The 23,913-nt window shown below is 41.5% G+C and overlaps 1 protein-coding gene across 8 annotated transcripts in view; it reads right to left on the minus strand.

Annotated features, from left to right (window-relative positions):
• SASH1 (SAM and SH3 domain containing 1) overlaps nucleotides 1-23,913 on the minus strand; it is a 217,236-nt gene that overhangs the window by 36,017 nt on the left and 157,306 nt on the right. For 3 of the 8 annotated variants that reach the window (XM_064486597.1, XM_064486596.1, XM_031456509.2), the window contains exons 8-9: nucleotides 22,961-23,062; nucleotides 194-326 (exon numbers count right to left, since the gene is read on the minus strand). In XM_064486597.1, the coding sequence (XP_064342667.1) occupies nucleotides 194-326; nucleotides 22,961-23,062 (235 nt within the window). Of the gene's footprint in view, nucleotides 1-193; nucleotides 327-468; nucleotides 1,771-5,180; nucleotides 5,694-9,784; nucleotides 10,834-22,960; nucleotides 23,063-23,913 lie in introns of those variants that run through there. The other 5 variants (XM_064486601.1, XM_064486598.1, XM_010993980.3 and 2 more) reach the window with 5 other exon arrangements.

Below are 23,913 nucleotides of genomic sequence, written 5' to 3' on the forward strand. Positions count from 1 at the left end.
TTTGTGGGGGGTAATTAGGTCCATTTATTTATTTTTAGAGGCGGTACTGGGGATTGAGCCCAGGACCTTGCGCATGCTAAGCATGTACTCTACCACTTGAGCTATACCCTCCCCCCAAAATCCTATTTTCTACCGAAAGACAGACCCCAAATGATTTACTCTGGAATAACCAGGGTGGAGTTTGCTTTTTTACCTTCAGTGCTGGGCTTTTTCATTTCTTCCACCCTGATTAGTTTCTTTCTCACTCTGCGAGTGGAGTTTACCAGCTTGTGTAACCTCTTAAACTTCACCGACTCCTCGGTCTCATCATCCGATTGTTCTCTCGACTGGCAAAGAAACAAAGGAAACGTTAATCAGGTAATTGTCGGGTGCAGCTCAGCCTCACTGCCAGCCTGAACTCTGGCAGTTCTGCAGCTGAACGTAGGGCACCAACAAAGGTGCCCAACAGGTTCATGGGGCTCCACGTACCATCATCTCAAGGTCTAATCCGGTGGAGGATTAAGTCCTAGGCACCACAGCACACACAGATGCCCTGGCCTGACGTGTGGGGCATTGGTCTCAATGACTTCCCGGTCCTCTTTGAGAGAGCTCCGGCAGGACGCTCTCCTAGGCTGCCCCTGTAATTCTAGTTACACTGCTGTGGTTTGGGCCAGGCTCTCAACTGTCTGGCCCGTCAGGACTTTCTGTTTAACGTGGTCATCGACTGCTTCTCCAAACCCAAATTCTGTTGCCTTGTTCCAGTCCTCCCCGAAAATCAAAAACAGCAGGGCATGAGAAGGGAAGAGATGCAAAAAGCTGCCTTCGGTCCCATTTGTGAGGACAGTCTGCCACATCTCAGCCATCCCTCCCCTTCCGCCTCTCCCAGCTCTTTCCGAGAGCTTACAAGGCGAGCCCAGGGACAGAGTCTGCATTCCTCCACGAGGGACAAGGGAAAAAGCTGACCTTTTCAGCCATACAGTGCAGTCCATATTCCCCAGCATCCCATCTCGTTCTGCAGTGATTCAAGCATGCTCAGCCCAGCTGTTTTCCCTCAAGTATCAAACATTACAGAGAGAGAGGGAAAAAAAAGTCGCTCAGCAGCAGTGACCCAAGCGAAAAACAATCCTTTCCTTGTGAACAAAATGAGGGCTTCGCTTCCAAGACAGCTCGGACATTCAGCATGCAGCTTCCTCTGTTTTATCTGTCCAAAATGTGAAGAAACCACAAGGAGTCTGGTCCTCAGTGGCCGTGCTGCACGGGCCGGGCGCTCAGGCATCTCCGGGAGCGCGGAGCCCGGCGGAAGTGCGCAGCCTCGGCACAGCCCAGGCGGCCCGGAGCGGCTCCAGCTAATCCCGCACATCCTGCCAACAGCCCTCTCTCCATTTCCTCAAGCCTAGTTCACGGACAGAGTGGGGAGGAAAATGCCTCAAACCCAAAAGCAAAACAAAAACAAACCACATCTCTGAACACGCGTCTCATAGGGAGACCTTCCCCCCTGCCCATCACACAAGAAATGCTCTCATTAATCTCAATTTTATAGACAATAAAATAGGTAGCTAGAGTTAGCAGAGAACAGTTTCAAGAGGAAACGAGGTAGAGATTATATTAATTACTTAGGCATAAAAATGGTGCATGCTGTGCATCCACAAATATTTCTGTAGCACCATGCCTATACCTAAAGGATATACAACCCATTTCCCAGCCTCTGTCCTCACCGTGGGGTTCCTACCATGGAGCCATTGTACTTTCTCCCTGCAAGACCATAAGCAAACCATTCACTCGCTAAGGAATAATTATTATTACTCATAAACGGCAAGGCATCTGGACAGGGGTATTTCTCAGGCTTCCCTTCTGTGAGGTGTATCAATATCTGTGTCTAATTTCTCTAAAATACCTAGGTAAAATGTTGCGTGCACACTTCAGAATTAAAGTTAACTGCTGGCTACCTGGTAATGAAGAATAGAAATTGGACCCCTAGAGAGCAGGGGAAGGAGGCTTGCACGCTGGCTATCAGGCTTAATGCATTTGGTCTAAAACTTAAAATGTAAAAAATTAAAATAAAGTAGTAAGTACAGCTTCTACCACACAATGGCATTGTCTGCTTTGGATTTCCCTTTTACTTGGGCGAATTGCTGGTGTGTGATAGAATGGTCGGAGTGGTCAACCAGAGGAATGAGAGCTTGGTTAGCGCCCACTCTGGGTAATCAGCACCTGAACAAAACCACAGTGCATGGAATGACACATGAACACTGAAAAACATTCTGCCTTCTTGATGTATCTCAAAAGCCAAGTACTTCTAATAGAAGAATCAACATTAGATTACAGAATGTTTCTGCACCCACCAATGACACAGATCTAGAATATGTCTATAACCCTCATGCTAGAAAATTCTGAAGTCAAGTGAAAATGTAACAAACACAGGTTGTTCATAGTCGAGATTCAGGATTCAGAAAGCTACATCATAGGATAAAAATCACCCATACCTAGCTTGGAGGGTTGCTGCTGCTGCTGCTGCTGCTGTGTGTGTGCACGTGTGTGTGCGCACGCGTGTGTGTGTGGGATGACAAGTAAAAAGAGAAATGGGATACAGAATGGAGCAATACAGAAATCCTGAGTCCACAAAAACACAAATCATTTTTAGGAAACATACCATCAGAAAGAACTTTTCAGGGAGAAATCAAAATGGTTAAACTAGGACAACAGATTTAAAGGCAATGACCCCACCCCGACCCCCACCCCGTGCCCCCACCAGTCCTACTTTCCTCTGCCCAGATTTACTGTGGTCAAAAATAACATATTCCAGGTACTTATTTAATTGCTTTCACATGCTCCATGTATTTTTAAGAAACAAGGACTCTTTAGAGCTTTGAATTAATATTATTTTTATGTATCTCTAAAAAAATGTAAAGTTTGGAGGTGTTTGCCACTGACAAATCACAGATCATAGCACTCAGTTACTTTCTTTGCATTATCATGTTTTTGGACACCAGCTGAAACAGATGCAGCACAATTAATATGAAAAAAAAATAGGATAAAACCAAAGTCATTCAAGATATATATATGGTATTACCATTATAATCATCATCATCATCATCGTTATTTTAAAAGTAGAAAATCTCCTCTTAAGTGAGCCTACAAGTCACTGAGTTGAACAGTCTCCCAAGGATGCTTTTTATTGAGAGGTGTTGACTTCTCACTTCCTCCTGTGTCCAGAGGAAAAAGAGTTGTGAAATATTTGCCTTTAAAAAATCCTCTCCAGCTGTTTCAACATAAAGACTCTGTAAACAGCATTCATTTTTCTTATAAACTGAGGAGTAAAGCTTAAATTCCTCATTTCATGTTTCTCCTTTTAAATAAGCATGCCACTTCCCAAATGCTGAAAAAAAAAAAAAACTTGTCTTCTTATTCAGAAAATACACCCCTAGAGGTGTATGTATGAGATGGAGGTGTGAGAAATTTTATTTAACTTTTTTAAAATTAAAAAATGTATAGAGGAAATCTCCCCACCCAGGGGAACTCTGTAGAAGATGAAGGACACATCTGCATTGCATATAAAATGAATGATGCCAAGAAATAGACTCAGAGCTATTATAAAACAGGTTTTAAATAAAGTGAAAAAATAACAGTATATGTTTATACACATTCAAACCCAAGATGGCATCTCCTCCTCTCTCTGTCCTGGCCCAGGTCAGAGTGCTAAAATAAACTTAAATTTGACCACCTTCTAAATTTGAAGGTGAAAACTCAGTCATCTGTATAACCACCCCCCCACCTCTAAACCTTTAGTAGAAAAAGTCAATTAATTTATCCTACCAAGGGATGTGGAAAAGTGGATTTACAATATTGTAAATAGAAACATTTGACTTCCAGCCTCTGTACTGTGGATTTTTCCACCAGAAAGCCCATATGGCTCAACTTTTAATTACTTTGGCTAATGCTATATGTAGTAATTCTGTGGTGAATGCTTAAGTGTTTCATTTCTGGTCTCCATGGCAACATTACATCAGATTGCAGACAGCTGGCTCCACAGTTTTAAACCATAACAAATTGACCAAGCCAAGGCACAAAACTATAGCTGCTTTAAAGAAAGAGTACACCATTCTCCTGCCAGGGCACTGAATGAGGAACCTATGGGGCCCGTTTGGCTTTCAGCGGAGGGTGGAGCCTCCTTCCTTCACAGCTTCTTTCGGAACATGTGCGTCCTTGACACATCTGCAATGTTCTAATGGGAGAGACAAGGAGCCAGCATGGAGAACTTTTTATAACACAGCTACACTAAGGGTGATCAGAAAAAAGGAACACAATGAACAGCATCTGTAGACACAAAAATGTGTGGGCTTGAGCAAACGAAAAGTATCCCCTTAACTGTTCAACTGAAGCCCATCCCTGCAAGTTGGTAACAGATGCTTCACGTGCCGCTGACCTTGTAACAAACAGTTCTTGCGAACGATGATGTGCTAGAGCAAATGCTTTCCAAAAGCTGCGTGGCACAGTCGTGCAGGCACAGGATTAACGTGCTGTAATAAAGATTGAATCGAACTTGCAAGGAGCAACTAGAACCCTTTGGGGACTGCTGGAGACCTTGCTGAGCACAGGATTACAACTGTGCCTTTTGCAGAAACACGTTCACTCAGCTTACTTCCCCAGCTCCAAACACTCAGCACACTGTCCCAGTTAACAGCCAGACCAAGTCAACCTACATCCCCCGGAGCCATGCACATAACACTGTATTTAAGCCTTTCTGAAAAGTATTCCGAAACTGGCAATAGATTCGCCTGTGAAATTCACGCAATGTTAATGGCACAAACCTTCAAGTTACGAGGAGGAAACCGATCGGTTGTAGGTTTATGAAAAGCCGCACATCGCTGCCTGAAGTCAAGTCTTCCGCACTAAAAGCCTCCACCAGTGGCAACTCAGCTCCAACCCACGTACACGCAATCCCTCGCGTGCCCACTTTATTCTCCAAATAATATTCACTCTCCTCCAAAAGCTGTGTCTTAGTATTGAGTGAGCAAGCTAGGAAAGAATGCTCCGAGTTACAAGGTAGGGGAGTAAACAAGGAAAGAAGGATGAATCTAGAGGAACTGGAATAGAAAAGAGGGAAGCATCCCAGCCAAGAACAATGAAAAAGCTTTTCCTCAAAGTGACAGAAAGCACATTTCCCCTGCACGTTACACTTATCGGGCGAACTTGGAACTTACCGGCTTCGGCATTTAGCAGGCCTCGGGGGTAATCGTGAGCACAGCCGGTACCCCCGCCCCCTCCCCACTCTGAGAGCGTCTTCACTCTTGCTCCGTCACCTCTGGAATCTCAAAGGGAGGGTGAGGCACTCCTCAAACGTGCTCCTTGGGAGTTACATGATCAGAGAGGCTCCACCGGCACAACTTGGGATCCGAAGGAGAAGAAAGTGAAGACACTGGATTCAATTAGCCGCTTTCTGCCTGCTGACTGATCCTCCCGTCCCTTGCTCGCTGCATGACTTGTAAGAAAGGCATAAGTCGTCAGCTCTAAGCAAATCTCCTATTCACCACAAGGAAAAAAGGGAGTGTTGTACGTGGCAAACAATCCCTGTTTTCACTGACGAAGGCTCCCTGACCTCCCGCTGGCCTCCAGTTCCTTAATTACTGTCTATGGAATTCCAGAGAGAGAAAAAAAGATCTCGAGAATCTGAGCAAATCCGGGACAAGGACTAACCCTCACAAGCGACTGAACTTAAAAAAGATCTCTTTAGCAGATATTCTTCTAAACACCCCCCGAAGGCAGACGTCGCGATTGAAAATAGACAACCTTCCAATGGCTATTTTTAAAATTACTGAATCAAAACTTATGATTGTGGTTTCTCTCCTAAAGTTGTCACTTTCGGTCTCCTCACTTTTTTTTTTTTCTTTCTATTTTAACCACTAGAGTAAACGTAGGCTGTTTCCCCGTCATTGACACTTCTAAAGCTGTCTCACCAAATTGTTTCAATCATCATTTCAGAGCAGCTGAGTTCTCTTATGTTCTAAAATGTGAGCACGGGGGCTGTGTCACAAGGTGGTCATTAAATTTTCTCAGCGGTGTCTAGGGAGCAACATCACATGCTGTTACAGAACATCATCTAAAAAGGCAGGACTGAAAACCCACCTGAGGCTTCCACGACGTGGGCTGCAAGTCATGTCTGTCTTTTCAAGGCTAAATTCACTCCGTTGGGTAAGTCACAGATTCCCACTGTGCAGTTCACGCTGCCCAATCCTGGGTGCCTCTCACCGTGTGGGTCTCTATTGATGTGCTACGTAAAGGCCCCTCTTGGCGGGGCACCACAGACCACCAGGGCTCACTCCCTTTTCCTGGACATTTGCCCTGCTGCTCTTCTTCCCTGGGTCTCTTTGGAATTTTTCACTCTGCTTGAAACTCCCTTTCCCCCAATTTTCTGCCCCCCACAGAAGTTTCTCCCACCACTTATGGAATTTCCTCTTATTTCTCCTTGCAATGGTTCACCACACCTTCACCTGTTCCCCATTTCACAAAGCCATTCTCTGACACCTCCTCTGGTTTCACATATACTCCCTTCCCCACCACCATCCAAGGACCCACGTGTGCCACAAACTGTGGCAGGTACTTTCCTGACACTGGACTTCAGTGATTTGGGGTTTTTTTGTGTTGGGGGGTGGTTGGGGTTGGGTTCGGTTGGGTTTCTTTCTTTCTTTAATTTTTTTTTAATGGAGGTACTGGGGATTGAACCCAGGATCTGTGCATGCTAAGCATGGACTCTGCCACTGAGCTATACCTGCAAGATGCTGGGCTTCAAACACCCATATTTATCAAGGGCTCACAATTCCTGGCACCATGCTAAGTGTTTGCACGTATGAACCCATTTCACAGACAGTAAATGGCAGAGGCTGATTGTGATGCTTCATGGATTTGTACGACCCCTACCTCTACATGGGCTGTCTTCACCCAAGACTCACAACCACACCGCATGCATCATTACACTTAGAATTCCTTAAAACTGTCAGTATAAGTCTCACTTGAATTTCCCTGTTACTTCATGAAAACTAAGAAAATTTGTATGCCCCCAAGGACAATGGGGCAGATGGAAGAGGAAGCCTTTAGAGATAGAAGAGCCTGGGGTTAATTTTCAAGTCCTCTGGCAAATCACTGTTTCCATGGGCCTCAGTGTTCCTCCATGTAAGTTTGGTCTAATAACATTTGTCTTAAAGCATTGTTGTCTTACAGATTGTGGATATAATTGTGTATGATCAACCACTGGAGCTCGGAAAGTGCTTATTATGTCTGCAGTCAACCTATTACTGATCAGAATCCAAACAAGACCTATTTTAATTCTTGCAAACTGCTGTCTGAGGTGCCATGTAAACAGCAAAGGCAAGGAAAACATGTAAAAGCACGTGATAATGGCCAGCATCTGAGGCTAGGTCTGAACAGCTCGTTTAGGCTAGGTCAGAAGAGAAGATTCTGAGCGGGATTCGGAGCCAGAACTCCACAGACACAGGCTGAGGTCCCCTTTACGCCACTTGGGAACTCATTTATCAAACGGCAGTGACAAGCCTCCTAGGGTTCCTGAGAGGATGAAAGGCACCTTGACTGTGAGGCTGGAGCCTGTCAGGTCCCGGAGACTGTGTCATGCGAGCTCTCGGGAGCTGGGATGGATGAGCCAGGTTCTGTGAGGTGGGGGGAGGGAAGGACCCATCTCCTACTTCCAGTGGTGCCCTCCTCCTTGCCTTCCCCTCCTGTTCGTGGTCACTGTCACCATTCTCAGAAGAGGGATCAGGTATTTATGGAGACACTCCATAGGGAGTGCTACCCCGGCTTTCAGAAGACAGGAAGGACCACAGGGACAGGGACAATACCTGTTCCCCTCCTGTGCACGGTGCCCAGACAGGGCCACCCACAGTGGCCCACGGCAAGCAGGTGTGAAATCCACATGGGATGAAGATGCTGAGACTCCCCAGCCCGGTCGCTCCCAGCCCTTGCTGTGCATCAGAGGAAACTGTGAATATCTGAAAGACTAGTCTGGGCCAGGCCACCCTGGGAAGCTTCTAAAACAGGGCAGATGAAGTTCATGAGGATGGGCATTGCTAGTCTAGCTCACTGGGTAGCGGGCTGGGACTTACCCGCACACAGGAGGTGTGCACGCTTGCTGAGGACAGATTTGAGCCTCTGAGTCCCACTCTGAGGAACTGTTCATTAGGTGCTTGGAGCAAAGTCCACAGGCTGTAGTGTGGAAGGTAGGACTGCGTGATCAGTTTCTGTCTATGTTATGCTCCCTGGCGCAGATACTATGTGAAAATGACCTCTCATAGCACCTGGTTCTCATTCTCCAACTTCCTCGCAGCATCTCAAATACCCCATCTCTCATGTGCCTGCACATTTCTGCACTTGAGGATTCCTTTTTTGGGAATATCTCTGTCCACCCCCACCTACTTCCCTAGCTCCTACTTGTCCTTCAAGATTCAGTTCATGTGTTACCTCCTCCAGAAAGCCTTCCTGGCCTTCCTCCTCATCTTCCTTAGGCTGGGTGGTTGCAGAGCAATCTAATAGACTTTATTTGAGAACTTAGCTCAATATATCATTAACCCAGTACTACTAGCCCTTCACTAAACTTCCAGAGGACAGTGAGCGCGGTCATACCAATTTCTCTATCTGTATTTCAGAAACATGTATTGTTTATCCCTAATTACATATGATCTATTTTTAATCAGAAATTTTAGAAAATGAAGATATAGAAAAAGGAAAAAGAGGAATCACTTATATATTCCTAGTCAGAAAAAAGTAGTAGTATTTTGGTTTATATCTTCCTCTTTTCTCACACACATAATACACCTTTATGTGACTTTTTTAACAAAAAAGGATGACCTTGTGATCTTTAGCTGCTCCCTCTCCCCTACACCCCCTGGTCAATATCAAGGTCCCCAAAGCCTCCCTCACATGAACACCCAGTGTAAGTAGAAACAACGTGCACACTTGTAATTGTGACCCTCTCTGAACCACACTGCTGTGTTTGAAGGGCTCCTTTAGTGAACCCCTGGGGCCCTCAGTACACACTGTTCAAACTGTTCTATAATCTGCTTTTAAAAATTAATACGTTTGGAACATTTTCCCACATCAACAAATATTCAACAAATAAAACACAACAATAGCTCTAGTATCTCTTCATATTGAATAAATCACCTTTTACTAAAAAAATTTTTTAAATAAAAATAAATACAACAATACAGTAATGATTCAATAGTATTCGGTCATAGAAGTATACCATGACTTACTAAATCATACCCTCAATCACTGGACATCTGCATGTTTCCAATTTTTCAATATTATAAAAAATACTCTGATGAACACTCTGTCATAAAATTTCTAATGCATCTAATACATGCTTTTTTAAGAAGACGTGATTAGATTGTTGAATTGATGGGTAAAGAATGGGCCTATCTTTAAGTCTTCTGATACATGTTAACAATCTGCTCAGAAGAAACATTGTGTTATTTTAAAATCTCACAAGTAGTATCGCAAGAGTGCTTATTTCTTCTATGATTCTTTTCCACTTAGAAAATTAAAAATAGCATCTATAGTTATGATACGAGATATTTCCTGATTGAAATCAATGGATGGGTGGATGGCATGGCGTTAGGAAGAGCAAGGAGTTGAAACAGGACTAAGCTGGCTTTAGCTGGACTTACAAAGGTTATAGTCTAGAAGTCTGTGGGTAGAAGGGCCCCCAGAGAAGTTCAGAAACATGATGAGTGTAAGTCAACTGGGATAAAAGCGCAAGAGGAAAAAGAGATAGGGATTCAGAAGTGGGAGAACTCACCTCTGGCTGGGGAAACTGAGACACGCTTCAGTGAGGGGACAGGCACTGGCCATGGGTTTGGGGGCATTTCCACGTTCCTATATGAGCCTAGCAGTCTATATGGCCCCCGCTGACCTCAGATGCCTGACTATCTGGACAGTCAAAGAAGAGTTCAGCTGATGCTGCTGCCTTTATAAACAGCATGTGACACCAATCCACACCAGCTTCACCGCCCTCCTCTTCTCCAAGCTTGATTTCATAATCTCTTCAACACGTCTGATCTCTCTCCACTGGTCCAAGAAGTGACACATTCAAGGTCACTCCCTACCTTGGAGGCAGCATACTGGCTCAGGCCGGGTATGTTCAAGACCAGCACTGATGACTACCAGTCATCAGAGTCCGGCCACGGCAGGGGCTTCCAGTCACAGCCATCAGGTTAATGTGTTATTCTTTGTGTTAGAAGAAAATTAGTTTCAGTCTTTAAAGAAGTTAGAATTACTTTAAAAAGTGTTTATGAGTTGTCAGAGTAACTATATAAAATATGAAACACATTGTGGGTTTTTTTCCTTATTTCACAAAGGAGTCAGGGAAGGGCTCATCTGTTTAGTAAGAAATATTTTGCTCATTAGCTGGTGACATCATTGCCCTCTGAAATTAGGAGATTTTTGTCAGCATATGGGGAAAAAAAGATGAAATTCCATTCTTCTCCCAGAGGTGCAGTGTAACACTGAAATAATCTCTCTGGCAGTTTCAAAATTAACTAGTTGTCGCCAGATTTGAAAAAAGAGGAGGAGGAGGAGGAAAAGAAGGTAGTGGAGGAGGAGATAATTACACGACATTTTTATTTGTAAGAAGTATGTGAGAATTTGAGGTAATGTTACCATCCCCAGAGGCAAAGGCTTGTCAGCACTTAATTCACTTAAGAAACTGTTTAAAAAAGAACTATAAAACCAAAGGAGAGTAAATGGAGGCTACATTCCACAATAAACTTTATTCTTTTTCTTAAACTCATGAACTCTGAATTGCTTTTAAGCACACTCAAGTAGTGTTGCTACTTTCCCCATAAGAAGGGAGAAAACATAAGACCTCAGAAGTCCTACTGCCAAGTCTAGGGAGACGTGGATCCCAGGCGAGTCCACCCAATCCCATTTCTGCAAGCTTCCATGGAGCAGAAAAAATGCCTTTCCTTCTGCTGAAAGGAGTTGGGAGAGGAGAGAGATTAAGTGGAAGAAAGAGAACAGGCTGCTTCCCCTTCACTCAGTAAATCTGTGGACGATTTTACTGCTTGAGATTATGTCACCCCGCCCATAGGTCAGAGAACCCTACTGGTCATGTACAATAGGTGGGTTAAGATAAAAAAAGAAGTTATGGGAAAGTAGTCAACAGCTCTACAAGTCCCTCTGGACAAAGTGGGGTAGTGTTACCCAAAACATATCTATGGTGTCAGGCACACTAAGGACTAAAGAAAAACACCAAACCCACTCATTCCCAAGTGCATTTGATTCTCACATAGCCCATGCCATGGAAAAGGATGACTCACAATAGGACTGCCAAGTAGGGCAATTACATATGCGTTTGAGGCTCTAGTTTCTGGAGCTGATGGAAGTTTTCATCCCAGAAGCGGTAAGTCTCCCAAGGGATTGGGTGGTGTTTGCAAAGTCACATTACTTTTATGGCATCTTAGACTGACTGATTCATGGAGCAGGCACGACTGCTTGGACAAAGCTGCCAACTAACCTTGTCGAGGCACATGACAACGTGGAAATACAGAGAACTGATGGAGCCTGCATGGCCACAGAGGGAAGATGTGGACTTGGTGTCCAAACCCAACCCAAACAGGCCACTGGATCAGCATGGTCATCTGCTGAAGACGGAGGCATGTGGTCAATGCTGCCTCCCAGAGTTGTGGATCTATGACCTTAACATACTTCTCCTTATGTTTGTTGAATAAATAATAAGCAAATTTTCTTCCAACTAGAAGAAATCTTGGCTGAATCCTTAGAAAAAGAATCCATTAGAGCTAGAAAGGTTGCTTGTGGTCATCTAACTGGCAAAACTATCAGGTCATGGTCACTGCTGAAAATTGAACCAAAGAATATCCTTCCTACAAGAACTAACAACGAGCAACAGCACCTAAAAACAAAACCACTGAGAACTGGCAAAAATAGTCCACCAAGAGCATCCAAACAAAGGTACATAACCTAATACACTGAACTTTAAAACTCCATGATCAAGCTAAGAATCAAATATTTGAAGACCCATATAAAAGGTTCTCAGTTCTCCAAAAGCCAGACTGGTGGGAATCTTGAGAATTATTTCATATACCTTCATTTCATTTGGAAGAAAGCAGCACTGTGTGGCCTTCTTTACCCTTTTCTGATCTAGGAGCAGCAGAAATTGCTTCAAGACAGTAATGAGTGAAAAGATAGAAAGTCAATAGTAAGGCTGATCCTGATCGAAATAAAGCCTCTAGAAATTCAGCAGGAATTGGAGGAGTGAATCCCAGGCAGACTATGTCCTACCCACTCCCCACCCATAACCAAGCAATGTGAACAGTGATGCAGTACGTTAACAAAATCTTAGGAGAGAGAAGGCTGAACTCAGGTATCCCAATGAAGACCACATTCCACTTCAGTTGGGTTTTCCTGCTTCTCCAGCCATCACCTCAGGCTATAGCAACACAAACATGAATAGAGCACAAAATAAAGCCCTCAAATGCAGCTTAGAAGAAAGGAAAACACTCCATTTTCAGACAACATGGCAAACAGGTCAAAAAGGAAGCCTCATGGTACCAGCACAAATAGGAAGTGTGACCTGAGTTACACAAGCATGATCAAAGGGAAAAGAAATGCATGTCAACTACTCAGACTATAACAAGGAAAAAAAAATGCACAAACAAACATAAAAATTCTATCTTTTGATCCTTTATCTCTATCAGAAGAAAATATAGCTCAAAGAACAAGAAGAAATTCTAAACAGTTGTTTCTCTCTATAAAATAATTTAAGAATATGAATTCAGTTAAACGAGGCCTCAAAGACAAGATAAAAATCATAAACGATATGAATTTTAAAATTGCACTGATAAGGAAATAGAGGACCAAACAACCTATTACAGAAACAATCTGCAAATAAGAATGAGCAAAGAACAGAATCAATGCTGTAGAAGTCAAAATATTGATGTTCAGATTGATCATCTATATTATTTAAGTCCATTTTCTCATACGGTCCACATTTGAAGACTCACCCACCTATTCACCTAAGCCATTGGCCTTGCTGCTCCCACTACATCACATGTTTCTCTTCCTTCTCCTGGTGAACTCCTGCTCAGTTTCAGTCACCATTTCTCAGCTTTCCACATTCTCCTCACTGGAGCTCAATGGGCTTTCTGTGTGTACTTAGCACATTACGTAGAAATATTCCAGTTAAGTCCCCAACCATGCTGTCCACTTGTCTGTCTCTTCTTCTCAAATATAAGCCCTGTGTTTAGGGACCGGCATGCAGTAGGTACTCAGTGTTTGCACAATGAATGAGTAAAAGTATGTTCAAGAAGGCAGTCTTCCACCTACACTCTGGGTCAAAGGCACGGAGCAAGAAGTGTCCTTGCAGGAACTAATCATGCAATGCTATTAGACTTACACTGGTAAGAGGACAACCAACAAGGGGGTGACAGAGGGTGTGGTACAAAGAGGGAGAGGAACAGGGACAAAGAAGAGAATAAAGGGATATTTCTATGGAAATTATTCTGTGAATAACTACAATTTGAATTAGAATTTAGTTGTGTTGAAATACCGCTTTCCAAATGAATGTCATTGTCTGATGACTGAGTATGGTTCTAAGAGTTTTGACAGAATGGGTAACTGTGGTGACGAAAACTTCAAATAGACTCTAAACAAGTGATGGGCAGCCTGTGACTTCAGTTAACTGGCTTAGGATGGAAGTGGCCCTCTGTCTGGATCCAATGACTCATGAACCGTGAGAGGACCTGGGTATCTCTCCAACCCATCCATTGTATAAGATTTGGTACTAGGGCAAATAATTTATTGAGGAATTAACATGTGATGGATAAATATTATTAAACAAGTGATGGAGATTCTCTCTTACCCCAGCCTCCCTGAGGTTCATCCCAAAAGCAAAATAAGAAATTGGAATTGCGAATCTAAATGATAATCATTAACCCAGATGATATTACAAATATCTGTACTCAGATATAATCGGCTAGCAGGGAAAATGTGGTATATCCTGTTTGGTATTTACGTATTAGGTTGGACAAATGAAACTGCCATTTTTATAGGTCAAAAGCTAGTATCTCTAGTTTCACGTGGCTCAACCTAACAAAAGAAACAACAGACCAGAATGTGCCCCCAAACTCTCTTGCATTTTTAAAATGTTAACAATAGGTTACATAATCCTCAGATGATGTTGCATCTGGATGTTGTCTTTGTTTCTGTTCATGTGGCCCTTGATACACTGAGGAGGGTCCGCAGGCAGCACCCAACTTCCTGTAACTGTACAAACCCGTGAAGATAAAGACGTACCTAGTGAGTTTGCCAGATGCAGAGAGTCAAATTTCTGAGCCTGCTGTAAGAGTGCCGCCCAGCATAACAGGGATGGAAGCCCTTGCCCACGTGCTCAATGAAACCACCTCATTGGCACTATATGGCCCTAGATAATTTCAGTACAATTAACAGGGTTTTTTTTTCCCAAACAGTTATCCTAAGGCCACATGTTACTGAAATTATACGAGACCCGCTCCTAAGCCCATGACACTTATACCTTCTGAAACAGAAAATAAACTGATTATGTGTTTGGTAAAAGCATAACCAAGTTAACACACATGATTTACAGGAAGCTTGTTCTGTCTACTCCTGCCTTATCCCGAAGCATAAACATGGCCACGATGTATGGCATGAACAAAAATAAAACTTCTGCGGGAACTCAAGCACTATAAGAATGACAGTTAATGGAAAGGTGGAAGATCTTCACATAAAGTAATAGAGGCTGGCATTCACTGGGTGCCCCTTAATCCTTGCAACACCCATGTTGGGTAGATACACTCGGCCCTGTTTGCCAGATGAGGAAACAGGGGCACAAAGAGAGGAAACAAGTTGCCCTCAGATGCAGAGCTAATTGGTGGGAGAGCTGGGATCTGAACCCAAAGACTGACTCACGTCTGTGAGCTTAACCAGCCCCCTCGCCTGCCCACGCTGGGCAAACGCCTGGCTTTCCCGAGGCCAGAGTGTTCTTCCTGTCTAACTTTGTTTAAAAGATGATGATCTTACAGGACTCACAACAAACACACGCCTCAAACGTTGGCCCTTCTCCCAGAGTGAAGGCTGGGGGTGGAGGGTGATGTGGAATAAATGACACGAAGCCATCTAAGCAGTGGTCCTTGGTCAGCTCACATCCAGTGAGAACAAAACTCATCTTTCTCACAAGACTTCATTACACATGTTGCTCCAATGGTTCTGTCTCTTAGTCTCACCATCAGCAACAAGTGGAAACAATCCTTATTTCTGCTTTTCTGAAGAGAATTTTAATAGGTTCCTATTATACTCTCATTTTAGTTTCAAAATCACTTCTGTTAAAATTAAGAGTAATATTTCTTCCTCTTCCCACCCAGACAAATAAAAAAGAAATTTCTAAGAAAGTATCCATAAAAGCCTGAATAATCATCTCAAGGCTCCAAGTATGCATTAAAAGACCAGAATCAATAAAAGCTATTTTTTAACATAGTTCCATTTAGAAAGATTGAGAAAAGCGTTGATAATTCTCATACAATGTAACTAACACAGCATGACATAAACATGCCTGTCCCAAGTGTACAGGGTACAAAAGCCCTCCGGCAAATTAATACCAGGCCATATTTCTCCTCTTTCTCCCAGTCATACTACAAGCCAAATGAGTAAAGCTCTTCTTCTGTTCAGGAAATAAAGAGGCAAAGCACACAACCAACTGTCCTATATTTAAGCCCCGCTGGTCTAAGCATTAAAGCTACAACAAGCAGAACCATTTTCTAGCCACCAATCAAAACTCATCTTGGCAATTAGAATCCTTTTAAGCTGAAATCCATATATTAAGAGTTACAAAAACAAACAAACAAACAAACAAAAAACTCTAGGAAAAGCGATTCAAAGAAAAAATATAAACACCATTAAAAGCAACCAATAACTTACATTCAGAAATGTAAGTTATTTTTATGGTTGGAATCTAGTCTCTCTTAAATTTCCTTAGAAAACCAGCATATAAGAGCAGAAAGTCAGTAGAAAGAAGGTCAACTGTTTCCGTAAAGATACCTTTCCTGGACCTATAATGTCAACTCTAATACTGAGGTCTATGAATTTTCACATAGTTTATGTATCCAATAACTATTCACTCACAGTCAGCAAAAATATGAAAATCATATTTTTTAAACTGCTAGTACTATCTTATCTATAAGTGGGAGGCAATTCTATAAATTCATCATGTCATTAAAGAAAAGTCTTCTTTGGGAATCAGATTTCCCCAAACAAGAAAGCTAATAATATTGATTTCTATTTTCCTTTAAAACCTTTGCAATATAAAAATAAAACTTCTGATAAATTTTAACTTACAGACATCGTCTAGAAGCCCACCCTAGTAAAATAAAAGAAACATAGTCAAAACAAACACAATAAGAGTAGCAATGCTTGAAAAAAATCTGGTTCAACTCAGAATACCAGACTCTGAAAAGCATGGATTTACAGACACTCCTTGGCCAAGCAGAAGCACCACTCTGCTCCTCAAGGCGCACCACCCCCGGAGCATAAGCTCTGTTTTCTAACCACATTCTGTATTAAGTAATTAAATCATTCACCTTTTCTCTAGCGATACTAGAAAGTAAGCCATTCATCACAAGAACCAGTAAAAAAGGAACTTTGAGAATGCTCTCTCCTGGCTTTAGGCACATTATCTTTTAGAAAGTTCTAGACTAGACTAACATTGTAGCAGCCCCTCCTTCCAAAACAACAGCTGAATCTGCTGGCTGGAAGGCAATGGCTGTAATTGAGGCAGGTGAAACGACTCTGAAAAGCCTCAGTAAAAGCCATCTGCTGGTGAGGGCCAAGCTGATGGTTTACAATTTTAGAAAGCCCCAAAAAGATTTAGCAGTTCTGCGTTGTGCCAATAGTATGGAGATATTTTAACTGTGACCTTGAAAGTCCTCAATCAAGGAAGCACTTAAAATAGTAGTTTGTAAAAAGTGGAAGAAATTACCACTTGACGTTCCGTCTCTGTTACGCCAGATTTGGACACAGTTCAACCACATGGCTCCCCAGGTTAGTGGCAAAGATATATTCAGAAATGGAATGAAAGCCTATGAAGAGCTGCACATATGGATGTAAGGTGTTATTATAACACCACGGGGATAACATAGCACACTTCGCACAAAAATTTCCCAACTCCACATATCCCCACGTGTAAAAGTGATCAATCAGAAAATGATGACTTGCTTCACAAAATAACTCACTTCACAAAACATTTCAACATAGTTGCTTCATCCTCGTAAGGAGCTCCAGATACAGAAACACAATTCCAACTTTTTCTGGAACACAGTTTGTATGAAGTGAAGCAACTAAAAGCAATCAAAATAAGATGTTTGCAATGGACTCTAAACGCTCTGGCGCTTTACTGTCCTTATTGCTGCTTTAATCTTTCTTTACACATTACATATTTTTAAAAATTATCTAAATAGCATCATAATCATAATTTACAATTGGACGTTTTTCATCAAGAAATTTCGCTGAAAGCATTTCAGGTACAGATCACCAACTCGCTACCTACTGATTTTGTGAAAACAAAAACTATGATTTACTAAAATGGATGCTTTGAGTAAAAACCTTTAAACCCCAGTTGAGAGCACAATTTCTTTAAATACCTTTCTTAATCAGAAAATAAAATGAACACCAACGCACAAAGTTAGAAAAGTCAAAATGAGAACACTGACAACCTTCCCCCTGCAGGAGGCAAACGAAAACAAAAGTTACCAAAATAAAATTTAAAATATTAGAAGTAAATGTTCAGATGTTTAACAAAGGAATCCAGTTAGATACCCAACCAGAAACTCTTCTTAAAAACTCTAATACTCACAACAGAAGTTTGTTATTAATGAAAACCAGCAGAGAACAGATTCCCTTCTGGCAAAGAGAAAGCTATTTTTCACTTCCCCTGGTAACTATCTTTAGTACTTTACACTCTTGGAAATTGAGAATGTGAATATGGATTTTTTTTGTGAGGCAACATGCAATTATCTAATGCCAGCTCTCGGGTAGGGAAGGCTATGAATCGATGCAAATGAAATCCTAAAGCACGACAGCCATCAATAAGGGCATTGAGGTCTAGTGACAAAGGCCTTATGATCTCTGACACTTTCATGGCCTGGGCATTCCCAACTGTGGCCAGTGGGCTATTTACATCTCGGTATAGAAAAGAATCGATAGAAAGCTGAAAAGCCCTGGCCCCCTGCACAAAAGATAATCAAAGCAGCGAACCCAAGATGACTGGAGTAGGACACAGTGGGGATTATCTGAAATTAATCACTCTGCTGTCAGGCAAATGTAGCATCAGTGAGAAGGAACATTTGAGATGGATTTTCTTGCTGAGTCTCCACGAAAACACAGGACAGACTAAAGTCAGGATAAGAGGGGCGAGTGTCACACACATCAGGACGACAATCAAGTACAAGCCAACCTTGGTGCCCATGGCGGTCGGCTGCAGCAATCCACAGTGACTGCAAGCGGGCTGTCTGCACAGAGTCAGCTAGCAAATTACACAGGTAAACATCACTTCTTCAGAAAACTCTCTCCACTGCTGAACAGACTGTCTTCACCTGTATCTTCCAGAAAAAGGAAAGGTCATTCTAGAGCTTCTGGGAAATGGCACTGGAAGTCCAGGGAGCATCTGGTATCCCTGGCCCTTCATCCAGCTAGGAAAGGCCAGGCTTATTTTTGAGCCATCAATGAAGAAACAGTTTGCTAAGAAGCTAATAATCTAAGTGTGCATGTGACCTCTTGAGGCTGTGAGAGCACGTGTGAGGGTGATTGTAACATCTGCACTGCAGGGTCAACTCCATTGGGGCAGGTCTCTTTCTCCTTCGCCTCTGTAACTTGAATATCCAGCACTAACCTGGCACATCGCAAGCACTTCGCAGAAGCTCTAGAGACAAAGGAATGTTAAAGAGAATGAATGTCCAACTTTAAAGTACTCATTTCATTCTGACAATTTATATTAAGGTGATGGTTCTGATTTTTACCTTCCAAAAGGGATTCAACAAACCAACATTTTAACATTTGCTCAGCAGCTCGTTCAAAATGCCTAGAGGACTCAATTTATAGTAACTTTTTCCTACATGAGACAAGCCTCTCTCCCATCTAAATATTTGAGGTTTTACTGCAGGCCTGTATTCTGAATGGATAAAGTCGTCTCACCTCTCTCTTGACTCAGATGCCATTAATCAGGACAGTATACAGTGAAGCTGACACTAAAGGACCCACTACGGACAACTGGGTCTTTGTGCTCTCTCTGAAGTTCGGTGTGAATCACATCAGCCATGAGTTACTGTATTTATTCTTCATGATTCTTTGGGTTCATGATTTATATTTATATTATGTTAGTCTTTAGGATGAGGGGATAAGAGACCCAAAAAGGCACATTGAAAACCATGGACACTGTTCCTTTGGTTACCTCATAGTCCCAGGATACACTGCTGGCTAGCAGATGACACATTTATTATAAATGGTAATGTCTCAGTCTCTTTCACACAAAAGCAAACCAGGCAGAACTTCCAAATTAATAATCCTTTGGTTTTTTGCTTTTATTTCTGTTTATTTTAGTTGCAAGGAAAACCTGGCACTTGATTTGGGAAATCAGGTACAAGAAGGCAGTGAGTGAAAGGGTTAATATACTTCCGATATGCTGTCATTTCTTACTTAGATGCAAAGAAAGTGTAAAGACTGAGTCTATAGTTGCAAGACATGAAATATGCTCCTAAAGCAGCCAGGAAGGATGACCATTCAAATAAAAAACTTTGTTCATTAACTATTTCTATATGAGGCTATATGAGCTGGACATTGAGTTAGGCACTCACTGGAGACACGAAGATAACACAGCATGCCTTTCTTGCTCTATGAGCTCATAATTTCCATGGAGGCTGAGATATATATATATATATATAATTAATTCTGATACTCCAGGGTAACTGTTAAGGTTTCATGTATAAAGCTAGCTTAACAAAGTACAGAATAGGAAGCAATAAAATATACTTGAGGAGGCTAAAGTTTCAGAGGAGGTGGAAGTTGGACTTCACCTTGAAGGATGCACAGAGTTTTACCTGGAAAAATCTGGAGGAGATATTTAAGTAGATGAAATGTACGAATTAGGGGGGAGGGTATAGCCCAGTGGTAAAGTGGGTGCTTAGCATGCACAAGGTTCTGGGTTCAATCCCCAGTAACTCCGTTAAAAAAAAACAAACAAAAAACTTAAAAAAAAAAAAAGAAAAAGAAAAAGAAATGTACAAATTAAAGCAGAGAATGTGAAAATACAAGTCATGATCAGTAATGTGTGCAGGATCCAATGTGGATTGAGTGGAGGCTATTGGGGTAGGGGTAACAAATGGGAGTAGAGAAATTGATTAAAGCCAGATCACATGGGGTTTTAAGCGTGCCCAAAAGTTTGGAATTTATTGTACAAACTGGAAAACCATCTGACTTTTTCTGAAACACAGGAATGTTTTGGAAAGATGACTGGCTGTATGGCACACTGACAAGAGGAAACAAGAGGAAGAAGACATGGAGGTAGAGTTGCCTCCAGACTTTAAGGAAGAGATGACCTAACAAACAAAACAAGTGCATAATAGATGAAAAAGGATGACTCCCGCCATTCCTGCTTCTCACAGTCTGATGATGACATCATGATACATCTATTTAAAACTCTGGAATTCTAATTCCTATAATCTCGGTGGAACTCCTGCGAAGCACTGTTTTGGTCAACTTAAAGTAGCGTGAATAATTCAAGGCATCAAAATAGGGGAAAAAAGAAGTAAAACTGCCTCTGTTTACAGGTGACATGATCCTATAGGTAGAAAATCCTTAAGATTCCATATACACACACACAAAAGAGATAATAAGCAAATTCAGCAAAGCTGCAGGATAAAATCAATTCCATTTTTACACACTGGCAATGAACAATGTGAAAAGCAAATTAAGAAAATAATTTCATTTATAATAGCATCAAAAATAATAAAATATTTAAAAATAAACTTAACCAAAGAGGCAAGACTTGTATACTGAAACCTAAAAACACTGCTGAAATTCAAAAAGACATAAATAAATGGAAGGATAGCCTGTGTTCATAGACTGGGATATTTCATATTGTTAAGCTGACAACACTACCCAAATCGATCTACAGATCCAATGCAATCCATATTAAAATGTCACGGCATTTTTCTTTGGGGAAATAGAAAAACCTATCATAAAGTTCATATGTAATCTGAAGGGATCTTCACAGCAATCTGAAAAAGACGAACCAAGCTGGAGGGCTCATACCTCCCAATGTCAAAACTCACTACAAAGCTACATTAACTAAAACAGTACAATACCCGCAAAGGACAAACATGTAAATCAATGGAATAAGTATAAGGGAGCCTAAAAATAAACCCTCATGTATGTGGTCAATTAATTTTTGAAAAGGGTGCCAAGATCATTCAATGGGGAAAGGACAGTCTTTACAACAAATGTTTCTGGGAAAATAAACTGTATACCTAAAAAAGAATGAGATTGGATCCACAGGGTAAATCATATACAAGCATTAACTTAAAATGGGTTATAGACCTAAACTTAAGAGCTAAAAACATAAAACTCTTAAAAGAAAACATAGGAGAAAACCTTCATGACAGTAGATTTGGCAATGACACAGCACCAAAAGCATGGGCAACAAAGGCAAATGTAAAGTGAACTTCAAAATTACAACTTTAATGCCTCAAAGGACACTATCAAGAGAGTGAAAAGGCAACTCACAGAATGGGAGGAAATATTTACAAATCATGTACCTGATAAGGGATTAGTATGCAGAATACATAAAGAACTCCTACAACTCAACAACCAACAACAAAACAAATAGCCCAATTCAAGAAAGGGCAAGTAACTTGAACAAAAACCTCTCTAAAGAATATATAAAAAATGGTCAAACACGTAGAAAGATGCTCTACATCAGTAGTCATTAGAGCAAAGCAAATCAAAATCCCAGGATGTCATTTTACAGCCATTAGGATGGCTATTATCCAAAAAAGTGGGAAAACTACAAGTCTTGGTGCAGATAGAAAAACTGAAACTTTCACACAACTGTCAGGAATGTAAAATGCTGCAGCCACCATGGAAAACAGTACAGCAACTCCTCAAAAAATTCAACGTAGAATTATACATGATCCAGAAATTCTACTCCTAGACATATCCCCAAAAGAATTGACAGCAGGGACTCAAACAGATACTTGTACAACCATGTTCATAATAGCATTATTCACAATAGCCAAAAGGCAGAAATACTCAAGTGTCTATCAACAGATGAATGGTTAAACAAAACGTGGTATACACACACACAGTAGAATATTGTTCATCCACAAAAAGGAATGAAGTTCTAATATATGCCATAATGTGGATGAGTGTTGAAAACATGGTGCTAAGTGAAATAAACCAGACACCTAAAGACAAATATTGTATGATTTCACTTATATAAAGTACATTAATCAAATTCATAGAGACAGGAAGTAGAATGGGGGGCGCCAGGAGTTGGGAAGGGGGAGGTAGCGAATGGAGAGTTCTTGTTTAAAGGTTACGGAATGTCTGTTCTGGATGAGGAGAAAGTTTGGGGAGTGGGTCGTGCACATGGTTGCACATCAGTGTGTATGTACCCAAAGCCACCGAACTGAATACTGGAGAATGTTTATAATGGTAAATTCTGAGTTGTGTACACTTTACTACAATTAAAAAATAAATAAATCCAGCCTAAATTGCACTATTCTGACTGTCGACAAGTACATCAGGGAACGAAAACAGTAACATGTCAGAAGAGACACCGCTTTTCAGATCCAGGCAGGAGTTGGTAATTGCAAAAAGTCCAAAGGCTGAAACTGTATAGGTGGTCCCTTTTTAGTAGAAGTGGTTAAGATGTTCCAAAACACAGCAAACTTACATTGCAGTTTGAGGAGCCATCGAACGTTGGGTAAGAACCATCCGGCCAGTCTGCAGGGTCCAAGGCAGCCGACTGCCGGTGCTGGGCCTCATACTCCTTGAGCTGCAACAAGAGAAAGTTAAAGACTGAAATGGAAATAATGGCCAAGGCTGTCTACCAAGCAGTAGAGAGAACACTTTGGGCATCTTCTTCATGCCACTGTTGGTGACTAAGTGCCAGCCAAAAACAAGGGTCCCAAAACCGACAGGAGATACATGCCCTGACCTACAGGTTTTCATCTAAATCAAACCAATGGACACAATGGACTGTTTGTACTCTGTGTTCCAAAAAGAACCTTGATTTTCCCTCTCCGACATCCTCCAACATCAAAACTCATCTTTCTCAGTCCAATTATAAGTTTGAAGCCCGAAATTGCCTGTAGTTTGGCCTCTCATTGTGGAAAACACAGTATGTAGTCTAGGAACACTTAAGTGAAACAGAGGTGGAAGCCTGAAACTGATTTTTAAATATCACTTGCTTTTCTTGTTCTGGACTGCCTCAAGTCACCAGCTCAATGTTAACACCCAACAAATGTTATGGGATTTATTGGGGATCCTATGAATGAGAGGAAAATACCAAGTCATCTGGAATACGTTCAGAGACATTTAAAGTTTGGGCTTAGGTTTCCACTTTTCGAAAAACACAGAAAGATAAATGAAATACTACAGAAAATTAACAAACTTAACCTAGCAGAGTTAGATGGAGGATCTTTCAGAATGGCAAATGTGAGAAGTTCCAGGTGTGCTTTTATAAAACATGTAGAAATTTAACTCTCTACATAATATAATTACGTCGTCACTGCATTAAAATTCTGTTATAGGGCAGTTTTTAGGCATGAATTTAAGACACTGATCAAATCATGTTCCATGAATCAAGATACCAAAAAAAAAAAAAAAAAGAAACCAGAAACAATC

Source organism: Camelus dromedarius, chromosome 6 (genome assembly GCF_036321535.1).
Source record: "Camelus dromedarius isolate mCamDro1 chromosome 6, mCamDro1.pat, whole genome shotgun sequence".
NCBI lineage: Eukaryota > Metazoa > Chordata > Mammalia > Artiodactyla > Camelidae > Camelus > Camelus dromedarius.